The sequence below is a fragment of the Bufo gargarizans genome, chromosome 1 (genome assembly GCF_014858855.1).
Source record: "Bufo gargarizans isolate SCDJY-AF-19 chromosome 1, ASM1485885v1, whole genome shotgun sequence".
NCBI classification, from domain to species: domain Eukaryota; kingdom Metazoa; phylum Chordata; class Amphibia; order Anura; family Bufonidae; genus Bufo; species Bufo gargarizans.
This window is the reverse complement of record NC_058080.1, coordinates 1414051-1436831: the sequence shown is the minus strand read 5'-3', so window position 1 is coordinate 1436831 and position 22781 is coordinate 1414051. Positions and strand designations below refer to the sequence as shown.

The window sequence follows — 22781 nt, the reverse complement described above, 5'->3', positions numbered from 1 at the left end:
ATCCAAGGGCGTGATCTACATGATACAGTAAGTACATACATGTGGGTCCGTGCTACACTTGAATGAGGAATAATTCACAAACAGAAGGTCTTCCCGAAGATATTTCAACTTCACAGATGCATCTCCGGTGCACAATCTCAATATCAACCAGCAATTAGATTTTCCTCTAAAAGGAACAGATCATAGTGCAATACCCAAATCTTTTTTTTTTTTTTTTTTTTTTTAAGTATAATTTATTTTACTCAAAAATAAAACACTTGATCATAGTATATAAAATCACTTGCCCAACCTGGGTTTTGCCTTCACTTCGTCTGGGGCGGGGGTCACACTCAAATCCACACGAACGCTAATTTAAATAGTCCATGATCACATGACCCAAGGGCAACGTATCACTCGCGGCATACAAACAATTCCTCAGTCGTGGATGCTAGCACCCCCTCTTAGGTAATCAATAGTAATTTTTTATTGGGTTATTGAGGGGACATGCACATGAATTATACACTTTATTGGAACAGGTGTTTGTCTTTATAATATGTGATCACCATTGGTTGAAGCCGCCTAGGGGCAATATTTTTTCTGGTATTTATATTCTTGTGATTTACTCTGTATGTATGCTTGACAAAGGCTACTTGCTAGCCGAAACATTGCAGCACTTTATTGGCGAGCTTTGCACATGTCATATGGACCCACTTTGAATAAATTACGTTTCTGGAGTTGCTGCCGTCAATCTCCTTTTCTTCACTGTTCGGATGACCAAAGTGGATCTGAGGTCGTGATGGGCTGATGCATTGCAGTGTACAGTCATGTGAAAAAATTAGGACACCCTTTGAAAGCATGTGGTTTTTTGTAACATTTTTAATAAAAGGTTATTTCATCTCCGTTTCAACAATACAGAGAGATTAAAGTAATCCAACTAAACAAAGAAAACTGAAGAAAAGTCTTTTCAAGATCTTCTGTAAATGTCATTCTACAAAAATGCCTATTCTAACTGAGGAAAAAGATAGGACACCCTCACATGTATTCCCTCTTAAATTGGCTCAGATCTCACACAGGTATATCACACCAGGTGCACATAATTAGTAGATCGTTACTCTGCATGTTGAATGAGGCTTGCCCTATTTAAACCTCAGACATTTAGTTTGGTGTGCTCCTGACTGTTGAAGTGAGAGTGAGCACCATGGTGAGAGCAAAAGAGCTGTCAGAGGACTTCAGAAAAAAGATTGTAGCAGCCTATGAGTCTGGGAAGGGATTTAAAAAGATCTCAAAAGATTTTGAAATCAGCCATTCCACTGTCCGGAAGATAGTCTACAAGTGGAGGGCTTTCAAAACAACTGCCAACATGCCCAGGACTGGTCGCCCCAGCAAGTTCACCCCAAGAGCAGACCGCAAGATGCTAAAAGAGGTCTCCAAAAACCCTAAAGTGTCATCTCGAGAACTACAGCAGGCTCTGGCTACTGTTGATGTAGAAGTACATGCCTCTACAATCAGAAAGAGACTGTACAAGTTTAACTTGCATGGGAGGTGTGCAAGGAGGAAACCTTTGCTTTCCAAGAGAAACATCGAGGCCAGACTGACATTTGCCAGAGATAAAGTTGACAAAGACCAGGACTTCTGGAATAATGTTCTTTGGACAGATGAGTCCAAAATTGAATTATTTGGACACAACAGCAGAGGACATGTTTGGCGTAAACCAAACACAGCATTCCAAGAAAAGAACCTCATACCAACTGTGAAGCATGGAGGTGGAAGTGTCATGGTTTGGGGCTGCTTTGCTGCAGCAGGACCTGGTCAGCTCACCATCATAGAATCCACGATGAATTCTACTGTGTATCAGAAGGTGCTTGAAGAACATGTGAGACCATCAGTTAGAAAATTAAAGCTGAAGCGGAACTGGACCATGCAACATGACAATGACCCAAAACATACTAGTAAATCAACCAAAGATTGGCTGAAAAAGAAGAAATGGAGAGTCCTGGAATGGCCAAGTCAAAGTCCAGATTTGAATCCCATTGAGATGCTGTGGGGTGACTTGAAAAGGGCTGTACGTGCAAGAAACCCCTCAAACATCTCACAGCTGAAAAAGTTCTGCATTGAGGAGTGGGGTAAAAGTTCCTCAGACCGATGTCGAAGACTGGTAGATGGCTACAAGAACCGTCTCACTGCAGTTATTTCAGCCAAAGGAGGTAACACTCGCTATTAGGGGCAAGGGTGTCCTATCTTTTTCCTCAGTTAGAATAGGCATTTTTGTAGAATGACATTTACAGAAGATCTTGAAAAGACTTTTCTTCAGTTTTCTTTGTTTAGTTGGATTACTTTAATCTCTCTGTATTGTTGAAACGGAGATGAAATAACCTTTTATTAAAAATGTTACAAAAAACCACATGCTTTCAAAGGGTGTCCTAATTTTTTCACATGACTGTATGTCTTCACGGTAGTGAGTGCTGCTCTGAAGATTGCCATCACCTGTGAACGTTGTGTCCTTTGACTTTCAGTGGCTTTCTCAGTTCTCCTCTGAGAGCCGAGCCTTTGGTGTACGGACCACATATGGAGCTGCATACCTCATGCTTGGCTCTCAGAGGACAGAAGAGCAGAATTAATTTGCGTTTTATCTATCTCTGGGGAGGAGTGGTGATGCAGCCGTTACAGCTCCTATGTGGGTTTTTACCCAGCTTACCTAGAACTGTGTGGGGAAAAAAAAATATAAAAACTGTTTGGGAGCAGGACGAAATCAAGGTTGGTTGAGGCCCCTTAGTAAAAAAAATAAATAAAAAAAATAAGGGAGACTCATCTATAATTGGTGACATTCAGTACTACTCTCTATTCATAAAGTTTTTTTTCAAGATTTTACTACTGACGACCTATCCTCTTGGATAGATTATCAGTATCTGATCGTGGGGGTCCGACATCCGGGACCTCCACTGATCAGCTGTTTGAGTAGGCACCGGCACTCCCGTGGGTGCTGAGGCCTTTTCAGTGTTTACCAAGTACAGTGTTGTACACTGTACAGTGACGATGCTTAGCATCACGCTCAGCCCCATTCACTTCTATGAGGCTGAGCATAGGCCACGTGATCGATGAACGGGTCGTCACTGGCCTAGGAAAAGTTGAGAGAAAGCCACGACACTAACAGGAGCACCAGTGCCTTTTCAAACAGCTGATCGGCTGGGGTCCTGGGTGTCAGACAGGTCATACGTATAAAAATTTCAGGATAACCCATTTAAGCTCCATTTCTATCCCCTAGGCAACTGTCCCTTCTTCCCTTGTATAATTCAGCCTGGAGTTTGGTAAGGATCGGAATCAACAAGTTCTGAATGGTCAATCTGATGAGTTACGTAGTTCACTGGTCTGTGTAGCAAAAAACCCTTGGAGACTGACTACAAGGGATAACATAATGTGTTGCCTTCCAATATCATAGGGTAGACAACCCAGAAAAAAAAATGGTAGCAGTACAGGCCACAATGAGAAGTCCCGCAGGGCTGCCCTGCAGAAAAAGTTACCACTCTGCCTTATCTTGATACCAAGTGTGCTTACAGACCATAGTGATACATGATACAGCTCTCATACTTAACACAAACATTAAAAACAAATTACTCGGCTCTGTGTGTTGTACAATAATCCCATAATGTAGCCATCATTCATCAATTCTTTGATTGCATTCAGCTTGTGTCTTGGCATAAGAATTCAATAGGAAGCATGTACGGATACATAATTTCCCCCAAAAGACTAGTTTTCAGAAAATTAATATTGCCTGCTTGCACAGCAAGAACATCAAAACACTTTCCTTTTTTTTCCCGTCTTTTGCAAAGCCGTAGCAGTAGGAAACAAGGTTATTTCAATGACCATTGATTTCAGACATTGCATTGTCTCTTACGCAGCATGCTAAAATTAAAATATTATGGTCACGAGTAAGAAGGCAGAGCAATATTTTCAAATCTGTGCTTATTGTCTTTCGACGTCAGCCATTTATCAAGGACGGATCCAGAGGGGAAAATAAGTTTCCTACTGGAACAAATATTTCTAAAACATCTTATGCAAGCTTCTAAAGGAATGAAGGGACTAAATGGGGATAAAACAATAATTCAAGGGGTTAGTGATTTGCAAATAGGACTGTAAGAGGAGTTCAAGATATGATCTCTTCCTATTACCCCAGTAAATGAGTTTAAGGGCTCATGCACACAAATGTGTATGGCCCGTGCCCGTGGTGTGGACTGCAAATAGCGGTCCACAATGCATGGGCACCGGCTGTGTGCCCGCACTTTACAGATGCGGACCTATTCACTTGAATGGGTCAGTGATCCATAAAATTCAGTCCAGACCAACATGTTCTATTTTTTGCGGTGTGGAAGCACGGACTGATTTTCCGCGGAAGCGCTCTGCAGTGCTTCCATGGGCCTCTGCTCCGTGCCTCTATTCCATATCTTGTGGATTATGGACCTATTCAAGTGAATCCATGATACGGAGCGTATGCAGCCGGTGCCCGTATATTTTAGACCCGCTATTTTCGGGCTGCAATACGGGAATGGGCCACACATGTTTGTTTACATGAGCCCTAAAGTAGTTAACGGGACTAACCAATGGATCAATTAAATCAGTGGAGGTCTGGCTTCTCCCTCCCCCTTGATCAACGGTGTATAGGAAGTAAACAGTGTATGGAATCGAATTCTAGGTTCTAATCTGACCAAGGACAACATATGAAGTTTGTATGTTCTCCCTATGTTTGCGTGAGTCTCCTCCAGAGAGTCAGGTTTCCTCCCAGGGCCCAAAAGACATACTGATAGGGAACTTAGATTGTGAGTTCTACTGGGGGACAGCAAGCAATGATAATGTCTGCAAAGCATTGTGGAATAGGTTAGTGCTATATACCAGTAAGTAAAATAAATAAACATTGATCGTTATGACAGGAATCCACCTGATGGCCAGTCAACGGCATCAATTTCTTTAGCATTCACCAGTAACTGCCTACACATTTTGGCCAAAGGAGAAGGGGCACTGTCCTGCACCAGGAAGAACCCGTGGCCCACTGCAGCAGCATAAGGTCTGTCAATAGCTCTGAGGATTTCATTCCGATACAGCAGTCAGGGTACCTCAAGTGGAGGTTTGTAGGACACTAAGGATATGCCTGCTCAGACGCACTGTGAAACAGGTCATGCTTGATGATTTTCCAAGCAGTTAAATGTTCATCTCCAAAATCTTTCATGTCTGTCGCGTGTTCAGTGTGATCTTGCTCTCATCTGTGAAGACAATGGGACACCTGCCAAATCTAGTGTTCTCTAGCAATGCAATCAAATGCACGATGTTGAGCTGTGAACACAGATCTCAAAAAACAACGTTGGGCCCCATGACATCCTCAAGGAGTCAGTCTGTATGCAGACCAGTAGACCGCTGGAGGTCGTTTTGTAGGGTTCTGGCAGTGCTCCTTCTTGCACAAAGGAGTAGATACAGATCCTGATGCTGGGTTGATGCCCTTCTGCTCCCCTGTCTAGCTATCCTGATGCGACTGCCCGTCTCCTGGTATCATCTTCATACTCTTGAGATTGTGCTGGGAACCACAGCAAACCTTCATGCTGGAGGAGCAAGACTACCTGGTGGTTGTTTTACATTCATGTTTGTTTGGCAATTATTGTTAGGGGTTTAAACAATTAATCATCTTTTAGATTGTTCTTTCAAACCCCAATTCACACAATTAGATTGTTCTACGGCAGCATATCCTCTGTTTGCACGGGAAGAAGTGTACCTGACAATCTGTTTTATGCCCGCAATCACTGACTGCTCGTTTGCCGGATGATTGCTGAGCATATTTACATGGGGCAATGATGGGAATGGGAATGCTCATTTGGCCATCCATAGTCCTACATAAATGGGTCTTAAAAGCGACTTCTCCATTATATACTTGCATTTCCGGAGTTGCTTTGGTCTTAATTAAAATTCAATTACCAAATACTGCACAATGCCTTCTGAGTTCCAGGTATAATACATCAAAGGCGTGAATGTCACATTTGGGCTCAAACTCAATTATATGTTAAACAATGTAAAATGTCAGATTTGTTTGAGGAAATCCAGCCCTATCTGCCAGTTCTGTGATGGCATTAAACACGTTCTTTTATAGCAAAATTCAATCACTAAAACTGTATTACACAATCCTGTATTGAAATTTGTTTTAGAAGGTTGGCATCTGTACAGGATTACCAGCACACAACACATCCAAATCAATATTTTCCTCCAAAAAACTCTAAAAAAGTGGAAACCACAATGTTAAATACCTCTGCTATTGTAATGCAGTCCGGGTACAGGGAATGGGTCATATGATTTGCTACCATGAGATAGACAAGGGACTCTTCATCCACTTGTAAGCCAAAATATTCATTATAATCGCCAGAGAATCCGCATCCTGAAAAAAAAAAAATAATAATAATAAAATCTTATATTCTGGGAATTTCTGGTGACAAGGGAATGTGTCACCAGAAAATGACCTATTGCTTAAATCACGTTTTATGTTAAACATTTGTATTTTTTATATTTTCCATGTCACCATCTATAGTAAAAATACAAAAAAAACAATCTTGCATTTTTAACTTTGGCCACTAAACATAATATGCTTATAATTCCAGTATTGAACAAAATCGTTTTTCAGCAGTCATCTCATTATCATCACAGGTGGGATTATAATGACATGTAACACCTCTGTATAGATAATGGACCCATCGTTCACAATATAGGATGGTCACAGTTTATAAACTGCCTCTCCCTGCACAGTGACAACTGTAGCCATTACAGAGCATGCCTAGAAAACTCTACCATAGACATCAATAAATCCGCTCCAGTCTATTGCCCATGTGGCTGCTGTAAAGCATCTCTCTAAATGTTGTTAACAGCGGCTGAGGCAAGATGGCCAAACAAATATGGTGACACATTACTTTTAAAGGGCATCTGTCAGCAGATCTGTACCTATAAAATTGGATGAGCTGCTGCATGTGCGCTTTGTAGCTGAAAGCCTCTGTGTTGGTCCCATGTTCATACGTGCCCTCATTGCTGAGAAAATGATGTTTTAATATATGCAAATGAGCCTCTAGGAGAAACTGGGTCGTTGTCCTTACACCTAGAGGCTCAGCTCTCTCTGCAACTGCCGCTCCCTCTCCACTTTGACAGGGCCAGGGAATGTAAACGTGATCACGGCTGCCTGGCCCTGTCAATCAAAGTGCAGAGGGCGCGGCAGATGCAGAGAGAGCAGAGCCTCTAGGTGTAATGGCAACACCCCCTTTGCTCCTAGAGGCTCATTTGCATGTATTAAAACATAATTTTTCTCCGCAATGTGAGAACATATGAACATGGGACCAACACAGATGCCTTCAGCTGCCAAGTGCACATGTGACAGGTCAGCCGGTGTCATAGGTACAAATCTGCTGACAGATGCCTTTTAAATGTCTGTTCAGGTTAAATAAATGTGTTTCTTCATGAACAATCTATGGTTATTGGATCCCTTCATCCACAGGTGACATTACTGAATAACATTAGCGAAACCTACAGTCTTTACTTGCCTACCAGGAAGGCGATATGTGGATACCACATACTCTGCCCCCTATAGTGGATTCAATTATCTTCTGAGATGTTTAGTGTTCCAACCCAACTTTCTATCTGTCCAAAATGTCTATCTAAACATCTGCATCTTGGCCAGCTGACTGGATCCGGACACAGTTCCCAGCAGCTATCTGCATGGATATATTCTTGAACAAGGGACAATATCTGGCGCTTCTGGTGTAGTAGTTGCCAGCTGAGGGGTTGACCCACATATAGTGCCAATAAAAACGTATTTTTTCCCCAAAATGTGCCTTCTCCCCCGCTAACTTATCAAAATCCTATGTATTGCTCTGCTGATAAATTAGTCTGCAGGTGGTCGTAGAAGTTGCAGAAACAGAATTTCCCTTGCAGACAGCCCAGAATTTTCTGACCACTAGTACTAAAGCTGAGATAACGATGTCCATTAATTCATTAAATTAGCACATTTCTTTTTAAGTAATGCTATAATACTTTTCAGCAAAGTAGCAAGAGATTCCTTAAGGACCATCTAATGTAAGATTACAAGTAGAAATCAGAAATGCTAGACATAAGTGGCTGCGGGCATTGTAAGTGTCGTACCATTCAGTTAGGAACTTATACCTATGTCAAAAGAATATGTGAAAAGAAATGTAAGTTAAGTGTTAAACTATTGAAATGGGGCAATCACAATAAACTTTCCAATGCTGGAATGAGTTTTAAAAATATTCTTACAGCATGTAGATGTTATCACATTTTAGACCTCATGCACTCAGTGGTGTCTGTATATCAATCAGATCCCCAAAATATGGATACCTTCTGTGTGCATTACGTATTTTCCTCAGTCTCAAAAATAAATAAATAAATAAATAAAGCGCTATTCTCATCCACAATAAGCACAAGAATAGGACCTGCTCTAATTTGCAAAATGGACACGTGGACAAAAATTCGTATGTGTGCATGGCCCCATAAAAATTGAACACACAATAAAAATATGGTTGGTGCAGGGATGAGTCGGTGCACACATCTTAACTAAGGGTCCATTCACACGTCCGTTGTTTCTTTCCTGATCTGTTCCGTTTTTTGCGGAACAGATCTAGACCAGTTCTGTACCCATTCATTTTCAATGGGTCCTGAAAAAAAATCGGACAGCACAATGTCTGATTTTTTTTCAGGACCCATTGAAAATGATTGGGTACAGATCTGGTCCAGATCTGTTCTGCAAAAAACGGAACAGATCAGGAAAGAAACAACGGACGTGTGAATGGACCCTAAGATTGAGCACCTAAACCCCTAAATAGATATCATGTGCTACCACAGGGCATCGGACACTAGCAAGGGAAGTAAGACTCCTGCAGGTCTTTGATTTGGGCACAGGTGGTGAAGGAGGCTATATATGCCTGGATATCTTGAGAAACCGTAAATCACCAGTAATGTCTGGCAATTAGGCTAGCAGTCTTGCAAAGACCAGATTTGCGATTTCAGAGTGATGTTCCCAAGCCAGGACCTGCTTCCTCGTGGCCAAAGGGACACAAGTCTAGCCAGACAAAATGTCCTTAAAGGGGTTTTCCAAGACTTTACTACTGATGACCTATCCTCTAGATAGGTCATCAATATCTGATTGGCTGGGGTTCGATACCCGGAACTCCCGCTGATCATCTGTTCGAGAAGGCAGCAGAGGCAGGATAGGTCCTCAGTACAAAGCCTTGCAATACCCTTTTAAGCAGAACTCAAGCGACAGAGACAATAATGCTTGTTGAATCGATGACGTGCTGGGACTTATCTACCCAGCCAGTCGGACTGAACAAATGAGACAGAGCAACTGCCTCTCGACTGGGAGGAAATGCAGAATAAATTCAAACCCAGTAAAAAAATTAAAATAAAAGCGACCACCGGACCTGGAAAGGGTTGAGACGCTGGCCAGACTGTAGATAGGTCAAATTCTTGTGGTCTTTGTAAATGATAGGATGGAGGATGCCCTCCAGATGTCTTCAATCTTCAAAAGCCAACTTGATGGCAAGCAATGTTCTGTCCCCACTGGAATAGTTGCACTCTGCAGGTGAGATGGACTTGGAAATGAAGCCACAAGTGACCATCTTACTGGAAGAACCCTTTTGGGTGAGGACAGCTCCAGCTCCCACGGAGGACGCATCTTAGCATCACAAAATGGGAGCTCTTTATTATCCGAAAGCATAAATACAATCAAATGTAACTGTAGCTGCTCCTCCCTCCTCAAGAAACACAGCATGCTCATAACAGTGTCTGCTGTAATTCAAATCAATGTCCCCATAATTTAAATAAAAGGGAATAATAAATACACAATCATAAAATGAGGAGGAAAAAATGCATCAGTATATATTTACTTCGTAAAATAAAAAAAAAGGTAAGCGATACATTCTCTTTAATAGGCAACAAAAAACAACACCAAGATAAACACTTACCAATTCCGTGGTGGTGGTAAAGCATAGATGTAACACCATCAAAACGGAAGCCGTCAAAACCATATTCTTCAATCCACCACCGTAAATTGGAAAGCAAAAATCTTAAAACCTCCCAGCTATAAGAAAAAATATATAATTCATTACAATATTTGTTTGGAGACACAAAAGCAAGGAAATATAAATTTACCCTATAAAAAAATATGAATTTCGCACAGAAAATTCAATTTCAAAAACCAATCACGCTACAATAGACAATGGGGAATAACAGGAAAAAAAATGTATCTTCTTGAAAACTAACCTGATTTGCTGTAGGAGAATAATTCTACTCAATATTATTTTTCTCTCTTTTTGACCCATTATTATTATTATTTTTAAAGGCATTGTCCAGCTTTTTGACAGTGTTTTGGGCACCAGTACCGCCACCCAACCACCATGACAGACCTGTAGAGGGACACATACCTACCTGCTCCCTGACGCTTGGTTCCGGCCCCTTTGTTCCAACTCTGTGTTCGCTGCACTCCAGTACCTGCTTGTCGAACTTCCAAAACGTAAGGGGGTCATGTGTGCCACTGCAGCCAATGACTGGACCACAGTGGTGACGTAAGGCAGTGGTACATGTGACCCCCATATAGTCTGGCAGTTGACAAGTGGGACTGCAGAGCAGCAAACACAGTTCTGGACAAAGGAGAAACCAAGCGGCGGGGAGCAGGTAAGTATGCTTCCCTTCACAGGTCTGGTGGGGTGGGGGGAGGTATGACCAAAAAGACTGTTAAAAAGTGGGACAACCCCTTTAAGCCAAAATGAGAACAGAACATGAATAGAACTTGAAGAGGTAAATGGTAATTCAGGCTGCCTAGCATAATTATGGATACAGTATACAGATGTAGCCGAGCTAATATTTACTCTTATAACACATGGCACAGTGTTATCTCAATCATCTCCTGACAAAAGCCATTGAAAAGTTAGGTATCCTTTTCTTGCCATTCTTTACTTAACGGGTTAACCATCAAGTTTAGCTCGGCTGCATCTGTCGGTGATCAGGTATCAGAATACAAGACCGGAAACATCCAATAGTAGAAACACTGCATTGCAGTTTTTTTTATAATATATTACTGTTGAAAATTAAAGAAGCGTTCCCACAAAACTGGTTATCCTCTAACCCAGGGATCAGCAACCTCCGGCACTCCAGGTGTTGTGAAACTACATCTCCCATCATGCACACTTGCTTAGCTGTTCTCTGAACTCCCACAGAAGTGTAAGAAGCATGCTGGGAGTTGTAGTTTCACAACAGCTGGAGTGCCGAAGGTTGCTGATCCCTGCTCTAACCTGTTAGAGAGGTACATGATGTAAACTGTAGTGAAGGTAATCTTCCTACCAGTGACTGTATTTCTCAGTGAGTTTTCCCCTCCCTTCTGATCCTCAGCTGTGTCAGGTGACCAGCACCGCACTTTCTAAATAACAGCATCTTATGTGTGGACAGATAGTCAGTTTCTCTATGTATTCCTATGGAAGCCTCAATGTCAGTCTCATAGGAATAAATAGAGACGTAACTGACTTCCTGCGCTGTGTCAGTTGGAGGTCAGAGTGTTGGTCACATGACACAGCAGAGGATCAGAAGAGAGGTTATAACTCACAAATACAGTCACTGGTAAGAAGATCACCTTTAATACAGATTACATCATGTGCTTTTCTAACAGGTCAGATAAAATGCTTTGTGGGAGCGCTTCTTTAAGGCTACTTTCACACTAGCGTTTTTGATATATCCGGCAGGGTTCAGCAAAAGTGCTTCCGTTACTGATAATACAACCATCTGCATCCGTTATGAATGGATCCGGTTGTATTATCTTTAACATTGCCAAAACGGATCCGTTTTGAACTCCATTGAAAGTCAACGGAGAACAGATTTGTTTTCAGTTGTGGCAAAGAAAACGGATCCGTCCCCCTTGACTTGCTTTGGGGTAATGCCGTATTTTTTTCGAGGACGGAAAGCAAAATACAACATGTTGCGGTTTGCTCTCCGGTCTGGGAAAGAAACTAAACGGAGCGGAATGCATTTTGGGGCATTCCATTCGGTTCAGTTCAGTTTTGTCCCCATTGACAATGAATGGGGAAAAAACTGAAGCGTTTTTTTCCGGTATTGAGCACCTATGACGGAACTCAATACCGGAAAACTTTAATGCTTGTGTGAAAGCACCCTAAGAAGTTAGCCCTTACTTTTTGTCCAAAATAGACATATTAGAGAACATAGGTGAAAAATATGTTAACAGGTGGTGGCGAGATAATATGGTTATATTAATGGTCGGTGGTGCTATATAAAATAAAAAAAATTGAAAGAATGTATACGATTTTCATCAAATTAGTTATCAAAAACGTTTAGACGTTGCGGATTTGATTTCAGCGGTCTGTCATTTAAAAGTTAAAAGTAAGTGGTTGCCGAGAACCAACATCACAATCATTGCAGACTGGGCCTGGAAAAGAGTCCCGGCCACCTGAGAAGAGTCCTGGTTATTCAAGAATTCCTGCTCTCCTGCTCACCTGCTGATGACTGACAGTCTTCTACCAAGTTTTCTCCCTTTCTCTCTAGGAGAGAACTGCCAATCATGAACAGATGGGCGGGAGATTAGGAATAACCAGGACTCTTCTCAGGTAGATTTGACTCTTTTCAAGGACTGTGCTGCAATGATTATGATGTTTGTTCTCGGCAACCACTTACTTTTTGCTCATGAATGGCACACCGCTGAAGTCTGCAGTGAGGTCAGCATAAAGTTGATGACAGGTTTCCTTTAAACTCCATCCATTGTAGAAAAGTTTCTGAACAGAAACATGAGAAGCTGTGGTTTTCATGCAACATTAGTGAAAAGGCACAGATTTTATTATTGTAGGGTGAAATCCATGGTAAATCCACAGCACAATCTGCTTAAAAAAAAAAAAAAAAAACATTTCACAAGTGAATTTTGTCACTACAGATGTGTTTTGAAATCCAAAGCAGACAAATTCTGCCACATGTTAAAAGGTTTTTCCAAGACTTTAATATGATGACCTATCCTTTGAATTAGGGCTGCAACAATTACTTAATGTAATCGATGTAATAGACACAAAAAATCCTCGCTGCAGTTTTCCTGCATCAAGGATTCGTTTTTATCATGTGACCACGGAGCATGAGTGAAGTAAAGCCAGCTATCACTCACCACTCCGTGGCCTCCCGTCGACACTGCGCTGCACTGTCCTGGGCCTGGCGTGCACACATCTTCAGCCTGCGCTGCCTGACGCTGTGTGACGTCAGCTCCCAGTGCATGTAAGACGCTTCAGTCCCTCTCCTGCAGACTCCATGGGGGGGGCGCTGATGGCACTGGGGGACATGATGGCACTGGGGGACATGATGGCATGAGGGGCTGATGGCACTGGGGGACATGATGGCATGAGGGGCTGATGGCACTGGGGGACATGATGGCATGGAGGGGCTGATGGCACTGGGGGACATGATGGCATGGAGGGGCTGATGGCACTGGGGGACATGATGGCATGGAGGGGCTGATGGCACTGGGGGACATGATGGCATGGAGGGGCTGATGGCACTGGGGGACATGATGGCATGGAGGGGCTGATGGCACTGGGGGACATGATGGCATGGAGGGGCTGATGGCACTGGGGGACATGATGGCATGGAGGGGCTGATGGCACTGGGGGACATGATGGCATGGAGGGGCTGATGGCACTGGGGGACATGATGGCATGGAGGGGCTGATGGCACTGGGGGACATGATGGCATGGAGGGGCTGATGGCACGGAGGGGCTGATGGCACTGGGGGACATGATGGCACGGAGGGGCTGATGGCACTGGGGGACATGATGGCACGGAGGGGCTGATGGCACTGGGGGACATGATGGCACGGAGGGGCTGATGGCACTGGGGGACATGATGGCACGGAGGGGCTGATGGCACTGGGGGACATGATGGCACGGAGGGGCTGATGGCACTGGGGGACATGATGGCACGGAGGGGCTGATGGCACTGGGGGACATGATGGCACGGAGGGGCTGATGGCACTGGGGGACATGATGGCACGGAGGGGCTGATGGCACTGGGGGACATGATGGCATGGAGGGGCTGATGGCACTGGGGGACATGATGGCATGGAGGGGCTGATGGCACTGGGGGACATGATGGCATGGAGGGGCTGATGGCACTGGGGGACATGATGGCATGGAGGGGCTGATGGCACTGGGGGACATGATGGCATGGAGAGGCTGATGGCACTGGGGGACATGATGGCATTGAGGGGCTGATGGCACTGGGGGACATGATGGCATGGAGGGGCTGATGGCACGGAGGGGCTGATGGCACTGGGGGACATGATGGCACGGAGGGGCTGATGGCACTGGGGGACATGATGGCACGGAGGGGCTGATGGCACTGGGGGACATGATGGCACGGAGGGGCTGATGGCACTGGGGGACATGATGGCACGGAGGGGCTGATGGCACTGGGGGACATGATGGCATTAGGGGCTGATGGCACTGGGGGACATGATGGCATGGAGGGGCTGATGGCACTGGGGGACATGATGGCATGGAGGGGCTGATGGCACTGGGGGACATGATGGCATGGAGGGGCTGATGGCACTGGGGGACATGATGGCATGGAGGGGCTGATGGCACTGGGGGACATGATGGCATGAGGGGCTGATGGCACTGGGGGACATGATGGCATGAGGGGCTGATGGCACTGGGGGACATGATGGCATGGAGGGGCTGATGGCACTGGGGGACATGATGGCATGGAGGGGCTGATGGCACTGGGGGACATGATGGCATGGAGGGGCTGATGGCACTGGGGGACATGATGGCATGGAGGGGCTGATGGCACTGGGGGACATGATGGCATGGAGGGGCTGATGGCACTGGGGGACATGATGGCATGGAGGGGCTGATGGCACTGGGGGACATGATGGCATGGAGGGGCTGATGGCACTGGGGGACATGATGGCATGGAGGGGCTGATGGCACTGGGGGACATGATGGCATGGAGGGGCTGATGGCACTGGGGGACATGATGGCATGGAGGGGCTGATGGCACTGGGGACATGATGGCATGGAGGGGCTGATGGCACTGGGGGACATGATGGCATGGAGGGGCTGATGGCACTGGGGGACATGATGGCATGGAGGGGCTGATGGCACTGGGGACATGATGGCATGGAGGGGCTGATGGCACTGGGGGACATGATGGCATGGAGGGGCTGATGGCACTGGGGGACATGATGGCATGGAGGGCTGAGGCACTGGGGACATGATGGCACTGGAGGGGCTGATGGCACTGGGGGACATGATGGCACGGAGGGGCTGATGGCACTGGGGGGACATGATGGCACGGAGGGGGCTGATGGCACTGGGGGACATGATGGCACGGAGGGGCTGATGGCACTGGGGACATGATGGCACGGAGGGGCTGATGGCACTGGGGGACATGATGGCATGAGGGGCTGATGGCACTGGGGGACATGATGGCATGAGGGGCTGATGGCACTGGGGGACATGATGGCATGGAGGGGCTGATGGCACTGGGGGACATGATGGCATGGAGGGGCTGATGGCACTGGGGGACATGATGGCATGAGGGGCTGATGGCACTGGGGGACATGATGGCATGAGGGGCTGATGGCACTGGGGGACATGATGGCATGGAGGGGCTGATGGCACTGGGGGACATGATGGCATGGAGGGGCTGATGGCACTGGGGGACATGATGGCATGGAGGGGCTGATGGCACTGGGGGACATGATGGCATGGAGGGGCTGATGGCACTGGGGGACATGATGGCATGGAGGGGCTGATGGCACTGGGGGACATGATGGCATGGAGGGGCTGATGGCACTGGGGGACATGATGGCATGGAGGGGCTGATGGCACTGGGGGACATGATGGCATGGAGGGGCTGATGGCACTGGGGGACATGATGGCATGGAGGGGCTGATGGCACTGGGGGACATGATGGCATGGAGGGGCTGATGGCACTGGGGGACATGATGGCATGGAGGGGCTGATGGCACTGGGGGACATGATGGCATGGAGGGGCTGATGGCACTGGGGGACATGATGGCATGGAGGGGCTGATGGCACTGGGGGACATGATGGCATGGAGGGGCTGATGGCACTGGGGGACATGATGGCATGGAGGGGCTGATGGCACTGGGGGACATGATGGCATGGAGGGGCTGATGGCACTGGGGGACATGATGGCATGGAGGGGCTGATGGCACTGGGGGACATGATGGCATGGAGGGGCTGATGGCACTGGGGGACATGATGGCATGGAGGGGCTGATGGCACTGGGGGACATGATGGCATGGAGGGGCTGATGGCACTGGGGGACATGATGGCATGGAGGGGCTGATGGCACTGGGGGACATGATGGCATGGAGGGGCTGATGGCACTGGGGGACATGATGGCATGGAGGGGCTGATGGCACTGGGGGACATGATGGCATGGAGGGGCTGATGGCACGGAGGGGCTGATGGCACTGGGGGACATGATGGCACGGAGGGGCTGATGGCACTGGGGGACATGATGGCATGAGGGGCTGATGGCACTGGGGGACATGATGGCATGAAGGGGCTGATTGCACTGGGGGACATGATGGCATGGAGGGGCTGATTGCACTGGGGGACATGATGGCATGAGGGGCTGATGGCACTGGGGGACATGATGGCATGAAGGGGCTGATTGCACTGGGGGACATGATGGCATGGAGGGGCTGATTGCACTGGGGGACATGATGGCATGGAGGGGCTGATTGCACTGGGGGACTGTCATGGTCTTACCTTCTCACTGTTCTCCTTCGTTTGACATGTGCTGGCGGCCATCTTGGTTTCTGGGTTTCTTGTAGCCTCCCACCCTGCGGCTCCTCCTTCCCACTGGGAGGAGCTGGATGCCTAGCTCATATTTATAGAAGGTCTGTGGCTTCAGTTCCTTGCTTGGTCCTCCTGTGTGCACATGCTTCAAGACTGCTGCTGCTTCTGGTTCCTGATCCTGGCCTCGTCTGACTACCCCGTTGGTTCCCGATCCTGGCTTCGTCTGACTACCCCGTTGGTTCCTGATCCTGGCTACGTCTGACTACCCTCCTGGTTCCTGACCTCCGTCTACGCAAGACCCTGCTTCAGTTTAGCCATCCGTTTGGACTTTAGCTACGGCTTGATTTTCAATAAAGCCTTCTTATTCCACCTATCTCTGTTGTACGTCTGGTTCATGGTTCCATGACATTAGGACCAAGCCATGAATTCTGACGGTACAGGGCCATCCTCGCTACCTACGCTGGTTGCCAGACTTGATCAGCAGGATCACCTGTTGGGTCGGTTCGCTGTGGCGTTACAAACCCTGCTTGAACGCACGGCTCATTTAGCTTCCGTTGCCGATGGGTCGGTTGTCGCTCCTGGGCCCGCTCCTACTGCCGCTCCGGTTGTTGCGCCAGAGTCTACCCCGACACCTGTTGCTGCACCTGCGGTGTTTCGGGGTATGACCGGTTCTGCCCCCCTTCCACAGCGCTTTGGGGGAGAGCCAACTCAGTGCCGAGGTTTCCTTAACCAGGTGGCCATTTATTTCGAGTTGCTGCCACATGCCTTTCCTACTGAGAGATCAAAGGTGGGCTTCTTGATCTCGCTGCTCTCGGACAAGGCCTTGGCCTGGGCCAGCCCTTTATGGGAGAACAACAATCCGGTGGTTGCCGAGTTTTCCGGTTTTGTTGCTTCTCTTCGGAAGGTATTCGATGTGCCGGCTCGTGCTGCCTCTGCTGCGAAGCTCCTTATATCCATCAGACAGGGTTCACGATCCGTAGCTGAATACGCCATTGAGTTTCGTACCCTGGCAGCAGAGGTGGGCTGGAATAATGAGGCTCTGGTTGCTGCTTTCTCTCATGGTCTCTCGGATGCCTTGAAGGATGAGATTGCAGCCAAGGACCTACCAGTGGAGCTCGAGTCCCTTATTTCTTTCCTGATTTTGATTGACACCAGACTCAGGGAGAGACCTTCCTTTAAGGAGAGCCTGCGGAGGCCTTCTAACAGATTGGCGCCTATGTTTGCTGTCCCACCCGTGCCTCCCTCTCCTCCCACGCCTCCTGGGGATGACTGGTCTGGGGGTCAACCCATGCAGCTGGGGGTTGCTCGCCTGTCCGAGGGGGAGAGGGTACTCCGGAGACGCGAGGGCCGATGCATGTACTGTGGTCTCGGTGGGCATTTTCGGTTGGCATGCCCGAACCGTCCGGGAAACGCTCGCACCTGAGATCCTGTCGGGGGCAGATCTTGGGTGGAGTCTCCTCGTCCCCGGTTTCCCGTGTTGACAAACCACTGATTACTGTTGTCCTCTCCTGGGTCGGGGGCTCGGTGACGACCCAGGCGTTGGTGGACTCTGGTGCTGGTGGCTTGTTCATTGATAGTGTGTTCGCCGCCGCCAATTCCATTCCTCTGCAGCCTCGAGGTTCCCCACTGGCTCTTGAGGCGATAGACGGCAGACCCCTTCTGCCGCCACACGTGACTCAGGAGACCCTTCCAGTGGGGATGGCCATTGGTGCCGTTCACAGAGAGTCGGTCTGTCTCCAGGTTATTTCGTCTCCACACTACTCGGTGGTCTTGGGGTACCCCTGGCTCCAGAAGCATAATCCGACTTTCGATTGGAGATCGGCCGAGATCCTCTCGTGGTCACCGCAGTGTGGGGCTAGTTGCATCCATGGGCCTGTCAAGTTGCTGTGTACTTCCTCGGACTCTCTGTTGCCTCCTGAATACGAGGAGTACCGGGATGTATTCGATAAGGTGCGTGCGGTTGCCCTACCTCCGCACCGCCCATACGATTGTGCCATAGAGTTACAATCTGGTGCCGTTCCTCCTCGTGGCAAAGTCTATCCACTGTCGGTAGCGGAGAATGAGGCCATGGAGGAGTACGTGAGGGAGGCGCTTTCACGCGGACACATTCGCAAATCCTCGTCCCCGGCAGGGGCTGGATTTTTCTTTGTGAAAAAGAAGGGCGGTGAGTTGAGGCCTTGCATCGACTACAGGGGTCTCAATCGCATCACGATCAAGAACGCTTACCCGATACCCTTGATTTCCGAGCTGTTCGATCGCCTCAAAGGGGCCACGGTCTTTACCAAACTCGACCTGAGGGCGGCATATAACCTGGTAAGGATCAAGGCGGGCGATGAGTGGAAGACCGCGTTTAACACCAGGACCGGTCATTATGAATCCTTGGTTATGCCCTTTGGGTTGTGCAATGCGCCCGCAGTCTTCCAGGAATTCATCAACGATGTTTTCCGTGACCTGTTGCAGCAGTGTGTGGTGGTCTATTTGGATGACATCTTGGTATATTCTGCATCCATGGAGGCCCACATTCTGGATGTCAGACGAGTGTTGCAACGCTTACGAGAGAACAAGCTGTTCGGTAAGCTTGAGAAATGCGAATTTCACCGATCCCAGGTAACCTTCTTAGGTTACATCATTTCCGCTGAGGGGTTCTCCATGGATCCTGAGAAGGTTTCGGCTGTCTTACAGTGGCCCCAGCCCAGTGGGCTTCGTGCCCTGCAGCGCTTTTTGGGCTTCGCCAATTATTATCGGAAGTTCATCAGGGACTTTTCCATGCTAGCCAAGCCTCTCACGGATCTGACCAGGAAGGGCAGTAATCCTCAGGTCTGGCCGCTCGAGGCCATCCGAGCTTTTGAGGCTCTAAAGTCCGCCTTTGTGTCGGCTCCGATTCTGTCGCATCCCAACCCTGGGTTGCCTTTTGTCCTCGAGGTGGACGCGTCTGAGACGGGAGTAGGCGCCCTCCTGTCTCAGCGTAGAACACCAGAGGGTCCTCTGCTTCCTTGTGGGTTTTACTCCCGGAGACTGTCTTCCGCGGAGTGCAACTATCAGATTGGTGACAGGGAGTTATTGGCCATCGTGCAGGCCCTTAAAGAATGGAGGCACTTGCTCGAGGGCTCGGTGGTTCCGGTTCTCATCCTGACGGACCACAAGAATCTGACCTACCTCTCTGAGGCCAAGAGATTGACACCACGTCAGGCCAGATGGGCTCTGTTCTTGTCACGTTTTAATTACGTGGTCTCCTACCTACCCGGCTCCAAGAACATCAGAGCGGATGCCTTATCACGGCAGTACTCCGAGCTGTCCGGGGAGGAGTCGATTCCGACTACGGTCATACCCCCGAATCAGATCCTGGCTGCTATTCGCACCAGCCTGACCTCTCCTCTGGGTGAGCAGATTTTGGCGGCTCAATCTGGTGCTCCCTCTGGGAGACCCAACGGCAGATGTTTTGTGCCTGAGGAGTTGCGCACTCGGTTGTTGCGAACCTACCATAACTCCAAGGCCGCGGGGCACCCTGGAAAGAATCAGCTGTCCTGGGCGGTTTCACGTCTGTTCTGGTGGCCTTCTCTACGTTCCGACATCGCCGCATATGTAGCGGCATGCTCCGTTTGTGCCCAGAGTAAGTCCCCTCGGCACCTTCCGTTGGGTCTTTTGCAACCCATAGCCACCGGGGAGCGTCCATGGTCACACCTGGGGATGGATTTCATTGTGGACCTTCCTGCATCCCGAGGCCATACGGTCATTCTCATGATTGTGGATCGGTTTTCCAAAATGTGCCACTGTGTTCCTCTCAAGAAGTTACCCTCCGCACAAGAGTTGGCCTCGATTTTTGCCAGGGAGGTCTTCCGGTTGCACGGTTTGCCCAAGGAGATTGTGTCGGATCGGGGGAGTCAGTTTGTGTCCAGGTTCTGGCGCGCCTTTTGCTCCCAGTTGGGGATTCATCTCTCTTTCTCCTCGGCCTACCACCCTCAGTCCAATGGGGCCGCAGAACGATCCAATCAGGCCTTGGAGCAATTCCTTCGTTGCTATGTCTCCGATCACCAAGACAATTGGGTTGACCTCCTGCCTTGGGCTGAGTTTGCCAGGAACACGGCGGTGAACTCTTCCTCTGGGACGTCTCCCTTCATGGCCAATTATGGGTTCCAACCTGCCGTGTTACCGGAGGTATTCTCTCCCCAGGATACTCCGGCTGTGGAGGATCACCTTTCCGTCCTACGTACTTCTTGGGTACAGATCCAGAGGTCCCTTGAGGTCTCTGCGCAACGCCAGAGACTCCAGGCTAATCGCAGACGAGCGCCCGCTCCTTCCTACCAGGTCGGAGACCGTGTATGGTTGTCCACCCGCAACCTCAACCTTCGAGTGCCCACTCCCAAGCTGGCGCCTCGCTTTGTTGGTCCCTTCCGAGTGCTTCACAGGGTAAACCCGGTAGCCTATGCCCTTGCGCTTCCTCCTGGCATGCGGATCTCCAACGTGTTTCATGTCTCCCTGTTGAAGCCATTGGTGTGTAATCGTTTCACTTCCTCGGTTCCTCGGCCCCGTCCGGTCCAAGTGGGCAATCGTGAGGAATATGAGGTGAGCAATATCCTGGACTCACGCCTGGTCCGCGGTCGGTTGCAGTTTTTGGTCCATTGGCGTGGTTATGGTCCAGAGGAGCGTTCCTGGGTTCCCTCCACAGATGTCCATGCTCCTGCGTTGCTCCGAGCCTTCCACGCACGCTTCCCTCTGAAACCGTTCCTTACTCCGCGGAGGAGGGGCCCTTGAGGGGGAGGTACTGTCATGGTCTTACCTTCTCACTGTTCTCCTTCGTTTGACATGTGCTGGCGGCCATCTTGGTTTCTGGGTTTCTTGTAGCCTCCCACCCTGCGGCTCCTCCTTCCCACTGGGAGGAGCTGGATGCCTAGCTCATATTTATAGAAGGTCTGTGGCTTCAGTTCCTTGCTTGGTCCTCCTGTGTGCACATGCTTCAAGACTGCTGCTGCTTCTGGTTCCTGATCCTGGCCTCGTCTGACTACCCCGTTGGTTCCCGATCCTGGCTTCGTCTGACTACCCCGTTGGTTCCTGATCCTGGCTACGTCTGACTACCCTCCTGGTTCCTGACCTCCGTCTACGCAAGACCCTGCTTCAGTTTAGCCATCCGTTTGGACTTTAGCTACGGCTTGATTTTCAATAAAGCCTTCTTATTCCACCTATCTCTGTTGTACGTCTGGTTCATGGTTCCATGACAGGGACATGATGGCATGGAGGGGCTGATTGCACTGGGGGACATGATGGCATGGAGGGGCTGATGGCACTGGGGGACATGATGGCATGGAGGGGCTGATGGCACTGGGGGACATGATGGCACGGAGGGGCTGATGGCACTGGGGGACATGATGGCATGGAGGGGCTGATGGCACTGGGGGACATGATGGCATGGAGGGGCTGATGGCACGGAGGGGCTGATGGCACTGGGGGACATGATGGCATGGAGGGGCTGATGGCACTGGGGGACATGATGGCATGAGGGGCTTATTGCACTGGGGGACATGATGGCATAGAGGGGCTGATGGCACTGGGGGACATGATGGCATGGAGGGGCTGATGGCACTGGGGGACATGATGGCATGGAGGGGCTGATTGCATTGGGGGACATGATGGCATGGAGGGGCTGATTGCATTGGGGGACATGATGGCATGGAGGGGCTGATTACATTGGGGGACATGATGGCATGAGGGGCTTATTGCACTGGGGGACATGATGGCATAGAGGGGTTGATGGCACTGGGGGACATGATGGCATGGAGGGGCTGATGGCACTGGGGGACAAGATGGCATGGAGGGGCTGATGGCACTGGGGGACATGATGGCATGGAGGGGCTGATGGCACTGGGGGACATGATGGCATGGAGGGGCTGATGGCATTGGGGGACATGATGGCATGGAGGGGCTGATTGCATTGGCGGACATGATGGCATGGAGGGGCTGATT

At 48.9% G+C, this 22781-nt stretch overlaps 1 protein-coding gene across 3 annotated transcripts in view; it reads right to left on the bottom strand.

The window, feature by feature from the left end:
* The window catches only part of GBE1 (1,4-alpha-glucan branching enzyme 1), a 230439-nt gene that overhangs the window by 81929 nt on the left and 125729 nt on the right, over nt 1–22781 (bottom strand). For all 3 annotated transcript variants that reach the window (XM_044294121.1, XM_044294112.1, XM_044294132.1), the window contains exons 9-10: nt 9972–10087; nt 6261–6388 (exon numbers count right to left, since the gene is read on the bottom strand). In XM_044294121.1, the coding sequence (XP_044150056.1) occupies nt 6261–6388; nt 9972–10087 (244 nt within the window). The remainder of the gene's footprint in view (nt 1–6260; nt 6389–9971; nt 10088–22781) is intronic.